Here is a 12,621-nt window from a genome sequence, read left to right as displayed (position 1 = left end):
AGCATAAATAAGTTAAATTTGTACGGAACCATCCGTGGGCGAGTCCGACTCGCACTTGTCTGGTGTTTCATTATTCTTAGGTTCGTTAGCGTATTTATTTCCGCAGGTATTAATATAAGAATATACTGTGTCGATTTGCAGCGCTGAATGGGGCCACAGCCGCGTGCAGGTGATTCAGCAGCCGCTGCAGAACAGCACGTACCTGCAGCAGCTGTACAACGCGCAGGGCCCGCTGCTGATGCCCGGCAACATCCTGCACCCCGGCATCAACTCCCAGCAGATACAGGTACCATCTTCCAAATTTAAATTCTGCTCAAAGTCGTTTATTATATTTGGTGAGCGTAATAATGCACAAATAAAAGATGAGCGCTTCGTATTTTTTTGATGTCGGGAGAATAATGCTATTGAATCGAGGTGAAGGAGTCGAATTGCAATCAAATTTAAAGCTGCAATCGCAAAGAAAAAAAGGTCACATTTACAAACTATGTATAATGACCAGTAATTGTGAATATTAATGCATTTTGCACAGGCCAGACATGCCGATTATGCAGCTTTATGATACAGTATGCCATTAGGCAAACTTTTATAATTCAAACAAAGTAATCATGTTAGTTACGCAAGTCAATTACAATCCGTAAACGGTACTATTTCTCACCAGATGGCTGGCGACAACCGCAAATTATCCTTTGAAAGGCTTGATCCCCGAGGCGGCGGCTTTTCGTGTTCCCAATTAAGTTGTCATGGACGAAAATATTGACGACGTATAGTGATTTTATCACAGTGTTTTGTTACACCTAAATTATCTGTCACAATTCCAGTCCATTTAATACACGTAAGTAAAAAATTGCGTTGAAATTGTGTTTCAGGTGATCGCCGCGGGAAAGCCGTTCCAGGGCAACCAGCTGGCTCCGCACATGTTAACTGCGCAGGGCAAGCAAGTTCTGCAGGGGCAAGCCGGTTGGTACCAACACTGCTACATTTCACAATTTCAAATATTCTTTACGAGCATACTTTTTACCCTCTAGCCTAGACATACGCATCAAATCTAAAAGTTCAACTTAATATACCTAGTCTACCAGGTACCTTTCAGACACAGATTTTCTTTGGTAGTAACGAACATATATGTACATTAATTCTATTTAAATCTTGCTATAAATATAGTTGTCCGAAATAGACTTGCGTTGTGAATAGTGGTTACTGACCCTTAATGTCGTGAACCTAAATGTTTTTATTTATAATAGTCATTGAATGGCCAAATTTCAATACTTAAATAATCTTCGCACTTACATGTATATAGATCCTAGAAGCTATACATTTTAGTGCTACTTACAAATAAGGTACGCGGCAAACCGTACACTTTGGCTTTTCAAGAGCGTGGGCTTTGAATGCAAGGATCCATTATATTCTTATTGAGCGACCTGCTGCTGTGTAACTAAAATTACAGCTGCAACTTACGTTACTTGCAGCATGTAGTCTCTTAAATCAAAATTAACTAAAATTTTATTTTTTAGTATGGTTTCCTTTTAGAGAGTCAAATCTGTCCTTGCATTAAAGCGCCACCAGCACCCGCCCCACTTTCGTACATCTTGTAAATGATTCGCACAAGGTGTGTGGGCCTTGTTGCTATCAGAACGGATCAATATTTACTAGCAGATTAGCGATAGCGCAATCAACACCGCTACCAACAGCCGGCCGACGTTCGCTGATACAGTATACTAGTTACTCATCGGTTGATGCACCCCTTGTTGCAATAGTGAAGCCCCCTTCTGTAGAGTTTACCTATAAATCCTCATAGAAAGTAGTATTTTCAATCAGCCCTAATGTTTTTACTGCCCTAATGTGAACATGAACTTCCACACTATTTAGTGTTTCAGTAAACTTTGCAGGTCTAACGACGTATCAGGAACAAGGTTTATAAATTTTTGGAATTGGATTATCATTTGGTTTTTCAGTCTCGTGATTGATGGACAGTGTGTCTTGATTTCACGAGGGAGCCTCGTTTTGTTTCCTTATTTGGTTCTGATCAAAATAATAATTGGCATTAGAATTCCGTTCTGTTCCAAGCTTTTGTAACGAGAAACAATTGAGTTCGGTTTTTGTAGGTTCTAGTTTCGAGCCTCCGCTTTTTTACACGTTTATTGTTACATACTTTTAGTTGTAATTCACGCACTTATTTACATTTATTTAGCTTGCTGTGCATTTCTAGATAAACTCACTTAGGCAATCAAAAATGCCGGTGAGATCTTAAAAGTTATTAAAAAAAAATAAAGAGTAAAACCAGACTCTCAACTTTTAAGATTTCATTAAATACTAAATTTTCCCTTTTTAAAATTACTTGTCTTCTTAGGGACCGAAATCTCAAAGTTAAATTGAACAATGATTTATTGATATGTGAATTGATACGATTGAAAATTACGTATTTTTATTTTAATCGCGTTACAATTTCGTATTCTAACATTTTCTAGCAATTTGAAGTAAGCATTGTTTTAATAATATATTGCTATTGAGCAATGTTGCATGATGTCCCTGAAAAGAATCAAGTAAAAACAAAAATAAAATGGTATATGCAGTTACAGGACCACACGGTAGCTTCAGTACTTAGTTGCGTTGGCTACGCCATGACTCATGAGATGGTATTCAACATAAGGTCATTGCTGCCAAAAATAGCTACGGGATAATTTCATAAAAGGTTGGAAATTATTTTCGTTGTCTTGTTTTGAACCACTCTGTGACGCTTGTATTTCTGTATTTACGCAAATAAATAAAAAAGACGAGTGCTATTGCATTTCTTTTTAGATGTAGATTACATTTATCATGACAAAAAAAAATCACATCATACAAAAAACTACACTCCGTCACATTTTTTGGGCCAAAAACCAAGACAACGAAAAGTATTTTGACCCACAAACTGTATTTGGTGCACTGGCGGTTAAGGAATTATACAAAAATAAAATGAAAAAGCTTATGTATGTATTTCTCATATATTATGGATTTCATCACACTGATCACATTCATTATACATTTACAATTAAATAGCTATATATTTGAGCTCTTGTTAATAATATATAATTAATTAATAAAAAAATAGCAGACGCTACCGGTGATCGTAGAGCTGGCAGCTTCCTCGCACAGAGAATAAGTATTGCGATACAACGAGGAAATGCTGCCAGCATCTACGGCACCATGCCGCAGGGGGATAGTTTTTAATTATTTATTTTAAGATTAGTTTTATTTATTTTTAGATTTAGATTTTAAGTTTTATATGTATTATGTTGTGTCTTCATTAATGTTACATTAATTTGTATGTAAAATGTATAATTGTTGGGGCAGTAAATTAACAATACATTAATTAATCAAATAACATCAATTCAATTTCATGTTTGGCCATTTTTGTTGAACACCATGTTATGTTGTATACGGCTCGCAAGAGTCGCGTGACGGCGTAACCAACGAGCTCGGTGTGGTACATGCACATTGCCGCGACTCGCGTGACTTAATGTGCCAAGTCACACTTGACGTATGGAATAACGCATGGCCGGCCATGCAATTTTGCGGCCGTGTGTACAGTTGTGTAAAGGAGTGTTTGTGCGTCAGCTCCGTTCCCAGGCTACACGACGATCCCGGCCATCCCCACGACGCAGAACCAGACGTTCGTGTTCAGCCCGCTCGGCGTCATCAACTCGCAGCCCAGCCTACTGCCCGCGCACTCGCAGCCCTCCGTCTCCGGCATCTCGCACCAGCAGAAGACTAATGAAATGCACAAGGTATGGCATTAGTTTATCTCTTTATGTCATCATCGGTATTGTACCCTTATAAGTTCATTAAGATTGGGTTTATAATGCAAATCAAGAAAATCTTAAGCCGCGGACTGGACGCACGCGACCGGCGGGGCGACGACCGGCAGATCAAAGCCATTCATACATTGCTCAGGACCAAATTTATGAACGGCCATGAGCGGCCGCTCGTTGCCCTGGCGGTCGCGGGCGTCCAGTTCGCGGCATTATATCAAGCCTATATTCATTTTTGATAACAGATGCTATGTAATTTAACGCTTGATTTTTCTTTCTGCAAATTCAAATCATTGCTGATTTCTACCAGTTATAGTCTTTTTTAAACTCGAAGGGTAGGCTGATCGCAATCGAATTTAGTTTTACATAAAGAAACTTAACGATATTAAAATTTATCTTTATATTTTTATAACATAATAATATTTAATTCGGTGATTTGTGACTACTATGTATAATGAGATATTCTAAGCTACGAAGATACGTATTTTTTGTCCTTTGGGATTTAAGTTATTTTGGTCACTTAAAGAGCACGGCTCCCACGTGTATTGTGCCGCTAGCGGCTCGACTGTACTGCGCGCAGCTTGACGTCATCAAATATAGTACTGCCGCGCAAGATGCTTGATATGTAGAATCCGAGTGAATGAGTAGTAGTGGATTTTAATAGCGGGAAATCTTGAGCAATGGGTAATTATTGTATTGCAAAGCTGCGGGTGATCTATATACGTCACTGGTTTTAGAGCTGACGTCTTCTGTTTAGTATGAATTTGCAATACATTCAATATTCGCTCGTGTGCATTATATAAAAAAAAAACTCAACGGTCAACAAGCGCAAGCTCACTGCTTGTATATGAACGTACAGTAATGAAATATATTAATTAAAGTTTATATTTAAAAGGGTTTACTTTTGATAGTGCGTTGTTAACTGTGTACCGTTGTGGTCGAGCAGGTGATGAGCGGCGGCAAGGTGGCGGGCGGCAAGGCCGGCGGCGCGGTGGCGAGCGGCGCCACGGCCATGCCGGTGGCGGCGCAGTGCGTGCAGGTGTCGCAGCCCGTGCTCGGCGCGCAGCAGCAGCAGGCGCAGATCATCAGCCCGCTGCAGGTGCGTACCTTTACCTATTCATCGTAACTATACTCTGCCAAACCAATTTGTCCATAGAAAATTTCAAAGCTCTACGTAAATGCCACCCTTGGTAACGTTGACCAATTGGTCTTAACTAGTGACAAATTAGTCTTTTCTAAAGACCAATTAGTATTTTCTAGTGACAAATTGGTTGGCCAGATTATATTAACTATATGGCGTAGATAAAGGACTAGTCAGAATACGTAGCTACTTTGTCAAAGCACCAACATTTTACAAGCCAAATTGTATGGAGCCGGAAATGGCATCCACGGCCGAAATTGTTAACTCGTCAATGAATCCTGGGTTCGACCAAGATTATATGTGATGAAGCATATATTGAGTTAACGATTTTTACCACCAAGAAATAGCCTTACTTAAAGAGTCATTATCCAAACAACGATAAGAACTTGGACCTTTGTTGTTAAAAATATTTATTTAAGATATATTACAAAAATAGTCTTAAGTAACGGTTACATCAATAAGTAGGATATTTGCAGGACTTGTATCTACTAATGTTGAAAAATGATGAATGACTAATTGGTACTTTCCGCATTTTGCTCCTAGCGAACAATAACTTTCACAGTTTATATCTGTTTCATTTGAAAATAATAAGCTAAGCGAGTGTGTTTTATTGTGCTAAGCTAATGTTAAGACTGTTCTCATTGACTGAAGTTCAGCTGCATCTTATGTAAATAACTACTGAACATTGGGATATTCCGTAAATCAATTGTGGACGTAACAGTCGCTTCTGCCAGTGTATGTACCGATTCTCGAAGACACGAAAATGGTGTGATAATTGTAGGTCATCTAAATATTCATTATCTCAATTTAGGACACCATTGATGTACACTATGATTTTACTCTTGTATTTGTAGAAGTTGACGTTCGAGTTCTTGTGTGAATGCTGGGTTTTAAATGTATAAGTGTACTTTAAAAAGATGGAGTGATATTGAATGCATGTGTTGGGTTCGGCAGAGCGGCGGCGGCACGATGCAGTTCGCGCCGTGGCAGATCTCGGGCGCGCTGCCGCAGGTGTGGGCGGGCGGGCTGCAGGCGGGCGTGCCCGCGGGCCCGCTGCTCGCCTCCAACCCCATCTTCCTGCGCGGCGCGCAGCCCGACGCGCCCTCCATGTTCATACAGCACTCGCCGCAAAACACGCAGCATCACAACAGTCAGTATCACCATAATAACAAACAACATCTAACTAGAATACTAGTTTGTAAACAAAGACATTTGCCGCATCAAATCCGTTCTCTTTAGAAATACATATTTTCCTTTTACCTGTGAATTGCTTTGTTTTTATTCTAGTGTTAATAAATTCTTGCTATTTGTATTACTAGTCAGTATTATGCACCAAAGGCAATCGCTTTCTATCACTAATGCATCGAGGATTAACTTAAAGAGGCCATTTCTATTATGGCAACGTGAAGGGGTAATTACTTCAAAATTAAAAATATAACCAAGTTATGAATATGGCTGTGAAATTGTGCGATCTCTGAGTTTTGCTTCTACGAGTGTTCTTTTATGTGTGTGAGCTGAGCGAACGTTTAATCATGACATGACAAAGTTGCCATTGCGTCTTAGTTTTAAGATTTTTCTACTCAACAAACTTCTGAAAGTTATCGCCGTTCTAATTGGACTCCTATTTTAAATGGCTACGCTTTTTCAAATTGCAATATTTAACGACGGCACGTGCACGCATGTTTGACAGCAGGCTCGTTCCGCGGAGCCACTGATCCCAGTCATTTTCCTACTTAAGTTGGTGCACTTTTTGTTCACATAGATATGGTTAAAGTAACTCGTGTTGTTATTACAGACGCGAGCGTGGCGTGCGCGACGGGCACTGCGGCCAAGCCGCGCGCGTCCACCGAGGGCCTGGCCAAGGCGCCGCGGCCGCTGTCCACCATCATGCCGTCCGGCGCCATCCGCCCCGCCTCCTCCGTGTCCACACAGACCAACGCCAACCAGGCCCAGAACCAGGTCTCGATGTTTCACTAATCCTAAATGCGGAAATCATGTCAATTAAGCATGACATGTGCATTACTCTACTTACCTCATGCGACTAGGTTATTGATATGAGAATTACTATCTACCTCCATTGTTACAAGATACAAGATGCCTAGTAACACAGTAAACTAATTTCATGAGTTATATTACTGTTAACTCAAATATTCCTTAGTCTACATGATGAGCAATACAAATACTAGTAGCCTGTGGAATAGAAAACTAAACAAAAAAGAAATATTGCTAGTTTTTTTTTGATAGCTGAACGCCATGATGCTGTGTTATAAATATATGTGGAACAACGTGGCCTCCATGTTTGTATGAAATTCCATTAAAGTTCTGCCAAGCCGCACCCGACATGTGATACTTCGTAGCCTATTAAGGGAAAATAACATCAATATTTCATTGAATGATTAAGAAAATGGTGTGTTTGTATTGTGACAGGCAAAGCACCGAGGCAAGCCGGGAGTGCGGTCGCCTGCGCCGGCCGCCAAGCAGGACGCCGCCAACCAGACCAACAAGATGCAGCACCAGATGCAGCAGCCCAAACAACAGTCAGTACCACTCTATAGTTTGGCCAACCATCTCTGTCACTAAAAACATGCGATTTGTTTGAGAAATGTACGCACCTAACGGTAACCACCTATAGATTTTTATATTTTTTTAAATTTCATGACGGAATTTGCTGGCGAGGCTTAAACATCTGTTTAATTCTAAGCTAACGGACGCGATATAGAATCATCAAAAAGACCAAGTTAAAACTTAAAACTACTGGTTTCTGTTTTCGTTGGCAAATTAATACCCCTAGAATGTAAGGGTGCTTAACCTAATTCTAACTTTACGTCTAGAAAAGGTGAACGTTTTCCAGATCACGACGAGGTTAAATAAGTGACACAAAGTGGCTCAATCTGCTCCCCTAATTATTCAATATTCGCTCATCAGATCGGTAAAACGAGCGAATTGTGCCAGCTGGATACGAAATTTGTCTTGATTTCCCTTCCATACCTTGTTTTTTTAGCATTACAAATAGGGCAAACAATATTGACGTGTCTTTTTATTGAAAAACACTTTTGAAAAGTAAGTAAGGTTAGTCTCAGCAAATATATAGCAAGAATATATTATACATTCATATATTATATATTATCATTTCATCATTAGTTGCCATTGTTTTAAAGCGTTATTAAGTAAAAATACTCATCGAGATTGTTGACCCCTTTTCTAATGCTAAAAAAGGCATACTTAGCTTTCAGCTATTGTATTTTTCTTTTATTAAGAAACAAACGGTCATTTACAGTATGCGGCATAATTAAATATTGCATTTTAGTGTTTGACCTACGGTTTCTTTGATTAAATATAAGAGTGCTAGATTTACTAGACTATGTTTTTTTGCTACAGAACATCTGAGCTTAATATATATATATATATATATATATATATATATATAATTATTAACAAATTATAATAAATTCTAAGCTTACTTATATACCTTAAGTACTACAAATATATATTTTTGTACAGAACAATTTTTTTAATGGTAATGTTGGACACTAGTCTGCAGCATTCCAGACGTTCCCTTTACCTCTGAAAGCTTAATTCGTGCCAAGTTTAATATCTTTGGCCGTTTGGAACCACTAATACCTAAAATAAAATAAAAAATAGAATTTTGAATCAGATTACTTTTGGCGGTAAAGAACCCCTGTACCGCGCCTGCGCGAGGAATTTGCGTTGTAACCTTTACCGGCAACGTTGATACCCAAGATTACGGATTAAAATGTAGCCAATTAGTGACTTGGTCTTTTCTCGCGCACGATTTTTAGCGTTTTTCGAAATACCGACTGTGCGCGATATAGTATGCCGCCCAGCTTCGGTACAATTGCCGGCGCTAGTTGAACATTTGTCGCAAGGTCATTGCGTATTATCGGCATAATCACGTTGCATATTGCAAGTGCATCACGAACGTTACATTGATACAAAAAAGATAGGTATTATATAACTGTTGTTTGGTGGTTACATGGTGTGTTTGAGGTCTGTTAATTATGAAATTAACAAGTTTTAGAAGTTTAACGAAGTTTGGTTCCGAAAAACTTACTTTTTATTTTGTTAGATATGAATATATATGTTTGTAAGAAATGAAAAGAAACATTCTACGACTAATAATAACGTACAACTAATTAATAAACCTACGTATTAAAGAAGATTATTGCTTTAACATTAATTGTTAATACCAATAGTCATTTTAAGGTAATTTGCATCTAATAATAATGATAATAACTCATTATCATTATAATTCATTCTAAATATATATTAAATGTGTTATAAGCGTGAATTACGGGCGGGCGGTAATAAATAACAGAAGAGTTATAGAAGATCTCATCATATAATTTCAGGAAACATCGCACTTCGAATTTAACAGCCAGATTACTTATAGTCTGTTCCTACTCCTCTACTGTTATCTGTCATTTATGCATTCATTAACACGAATATAAGAACATACATAAAAGGTTTCAAGAAAAGTCTATGTTGTCTATTCCTCATAACAGCTCTTGTGCTTTTAATCGCTATAACGTTACTGCGATTAATGGCTACCAACCTAACAAAATCAAAACTAATACAGTTTTAAACTAAGTGCATTGCTGCCAACTTACAAAATATTCATTTGGTTGCATAGTAAAAACAATTACTTCATAAGTCAGAAACACGCATGTGACACCCGTAATATAGCAACACCCATACTATATACTATAGACTACGAAGACCGCTTAACGTTGCTTGTTAGTCTCCGTAGGCTACGGTGGCCAAAATCGAGAAAAAACTGTCGAAACATTTAATTTAGCAAAGAGCAAGTACCAGGGCCTCATGAGTTACGAGAAGGTGTCGCTGACCGGCCGGCCGCGTAACAAGGTATGCTCGCGCGTCTTGGCTATGTACTTTTGCTTTGTTTACCTAAATTAAGATTTATTTTTGTTGACTCGTAGGAAAAATAGTGTATGCAACGTTGCATAAGTAGGTCAAAAAATGCTCGTGGCGTATTCCTTTACTCACGCCACTCGCCTTTTTTGACCCTTCTTATACAACTGTTGCATAAAATACTATTTTCAAACTCGAAAGGCTCGAAAGGTAGGCTGACACATGTCAAAAAGCGATTATAGGGTTGTGACAATTTAAATTAGAAACGATTTTTACGATTCTCGATTGTATTTGCAAAGTCTATATAGTCGATTTTACTGGTGATGATTTATATTTTAAAGTAGTCATACTTTCATAATTAGACGCGACTGAAACGATTTGACACGAGCGGAACCGATACGGTCGCTAAGTAGAGTCAAAATCTATTGCAATTGATTTCCGTTTTACATGATGAAACTCGACAATATTAAAATGTACATTTTTATTACTATAACCCAATAATATATATTTTGGTGATTTGTGTCTGTTATAATGAGATATTTTAAGCTACGAAGATAAGTATTTTTGTCCTATTGGGGTTCAGGTTATATATATTAAAAAAAAGGATTGGTCTGAAACGTCAATAGCATGGAATGAATACAATTCAAATGTCACCCTACCCTTCGCGTTTGGAAAATACTATAGATATCGCTATAGTACATTATACGGTAGTTTTAGTTGTAGGTAATAAAAAGTTAACAATAGACTACTCAGTTACCATAAATCATATGGCGCTGATCTACTTCGGCTGTCAAATGTTTATAACGGCAAGTTTATTTATCTTAAACTTTTGTTCTTTGCAAATTAGGAACTCCTTTTTCTATTTATCGCAACATCCATAACTCTTATTTTGTTTCGCAGGGTATTACTGATGAATTCAAGCGGGCAGATGACGCAGATATCGAGCGTGCAAGACAAGCAACCCATTACGAAGACTATCCAGCAGCAGGCCATCTTGCAACAGCAGGCGTTGCAGGTATCAACAACGACATTCACGTACTCTGTCTATGACAATCGTTCATCGACAAACGTAAATCAGATGACAGATGTCAAATACGCCGTTTCGCGCAATCCACGTGTGCTGCAACATAGAAACGCACGTGATGTCACCTTATGAAAATTAACGATGTTGCATGGAATGAAATGGAACGCACCCGTAGACGTAGTACCCAACATTGAAAACAATCCTAACATTGTTACAACGCGTACAGCACTACTAAACGGCTTGCACCTTTTGAATAATTAAGGCAACATAAATCTGCTACAATTGAATCGGTTTTATATGAAACAGTTAGGTAGGTATATTCTTTATATGTATATATAGCAATATATTAGCCGAAATAAGGCGTTCGTAGAAGGGTATTCCCATCTGCTTGCATATTTCTAGACAACTAAGCACTTTATCCTTTTAGTCTCGAAAAAGTTCATCTAATAAGTTTCAGTGTATTTAATTGTGAATATTCTGTTTGATATTAAATTTTACTTTCTCCAGCAGCAGCAACAGCAACAACAACAGCAGCAGCAACAACAGCAGCAGCAGCAGCAGCAGTTGTTGCATCAGCAGCAAACGCAGCAGATGGTGCAGCATTACCAACAACAAGGTGAGCCTACGCTTCATAACGCTGCGTCAAACGAATATCCATGTGCGCTTCTTTAATGGAATGGAAATGACCTGTCAAACTGATATTGCCGACTATTGGATGAGGAAGAAGTAGTCATTATTTATTTTTTGCGGAAATGATTTGAATGTTTGTTTCGGAATTGTTCTGAATTATCGTTTTTCTAAAACGCCTATAATAAAGCAACCTCTTTATTAGGTTAAAAGTATTCATATATAGTTAAGGATACTCCATCTTGTGATTCGCCTTTGTGGTATAGTGATTAAAATTATATATTGTGGTTGGCAGGAATGACTCTCGGCATGCAGCAAGGCTCGCTGCCGGTGGGGTCGGTGGCGCAGAGCCTGCCCATGGCCGGCATCCCGCAAACCATATCCATGGTGCAGCAGATACATCCGGTACCTACCATACTAATTATAGTCCGCCTGTAAAGTTAAACACTAATGGCGTTATTCATATCTGTCAAGTCAACAAGCCGTTGATAATCGTTTATCCCTATCAAAATTTAACAGAGGTTTGCCAAGTTTTATTATTATAAGGGGATAAGCATTTTATGAGGCGAGCTAATCACGACACGTTGTTTTATAGTCGTGCCACAGACGATTGAACTCGGGAGAGCAACAGTTTCACATAATCGTGTAGCATACACTGCGATATGCGCGCAGAGTCGATGGTCTTTTTTTAAATTCTCTGTGTGGCAGCCATCGCGGTCCGCGTGGATTCCCCTTTTTTGTGGTTTTCGAATATGAGTTGACGTAGAGGGTAGTGACGGAATGTGTTGTGCAGGGCGTGCAGCTGAGCGGCATGTCGCAGGCGGGTGCGCTCGTGGGCCAACTGGGCGCGGCCCCGCAGGCGCAGGGCACGCTCGCGCAGGTGCAGGCTCTGCAGCAGCCGCAGGTGAGGGATCATAATCCCAATATCATTTTAACGTAAACTTATTCACAGACCTAGTATTAAGGTTGGAGCTCACCAAAAATCTCGGCACCAGACCGTCGCCGAGCCTCAGCGCCCTTATCGACACCGGAACAGCATCGCCTGGCCTCGGCACAAGGTAATTGTCGCTTACACAACTCGCAGTAACCGCGTTTCCAACTGGTTGTCACCGCACTTGCATCTCGCCGTCGGCGCGGAATAGCGCGCGGAC

At 39.2% G+C, this 12,621-nt stretch overlaps 1 protein-coding gene across 11 annotated transcripts in view; it reads left to right on the top strand.

The window, feature by feature from the left end:
* LOC133516403 (polyhomeotic-proximal chromatin protein-like) overlaps positions 1-12,621 on the top strand; it is a 47,901-nt gene that overhangs the window by 17,571 nt on the left and 17,709 nt on the right. For 7 of the 11 annotated variants that reach the window (XM_061849336.1, XM_061849385.1, XM_061849321.1 and 4 more), the window contains exons 8-19: positions 142-286; positions 867-957; positions 1,875-1,910; positions 3,595-3,764; positions 4,735-4,887; positions 5,884-6,079; positions 6,725-6,888; positions 7,357-7,466; positions 10,720-10,834; positions 11,351-11,459; positions 11,766-11,875; positions 12,264-12,374. In XM_061849336.1, the coding sequence (XP_061705320.1) occupies positions 142-286; positions 867-957; positions 1,875-1,910; positions 3,595-3,764; positions 4,735-4,887; positions 5,884-6,079; positions 6,725-6,888; positions 7,357-7,466; positions 10,720-10,834; positions 11,351-11,459; positions 11,766-11,875; positions 12,264-12,374 (1,510 nt within the window). The remainder of the gene's footprint in view (positions 1-141; positions 287-866; positions 958-1,874; positions 1,911-3,594; positions 3,765-4,734; positions 4,888-5,883; positions 6,080-6,724; positions 6,889-7,356; positions 7,467-10,719; positions 10,835-11,350; positions 11,460-11,765; positions 11,876-12,263; positions 12,375-12,621) is intronic. The other 4 variants (XM_061849361.1, XM_061849392.1, XM_061849399.1 and 1 more) reach the window with 2 other exon arrangements.

The sequence above is a fragment of the Cydia pomonella genome, chromosome 1 (assembly GCF_033807575.1).
Source record: "Cydia pomonella isolate Wapato2018A chromosome 1, ilCydPomo1, whole genome shotgun sequence".
Lineage (NCBI taxonomy): Eukaryota > Metazoa > Arthropoda > Insecta > Lepidoptera > Tortricidae > Cydia > Cydia pomonella.
This window is presented reverse-complemented; position numbering and strand designations above follow the sequence as displayed.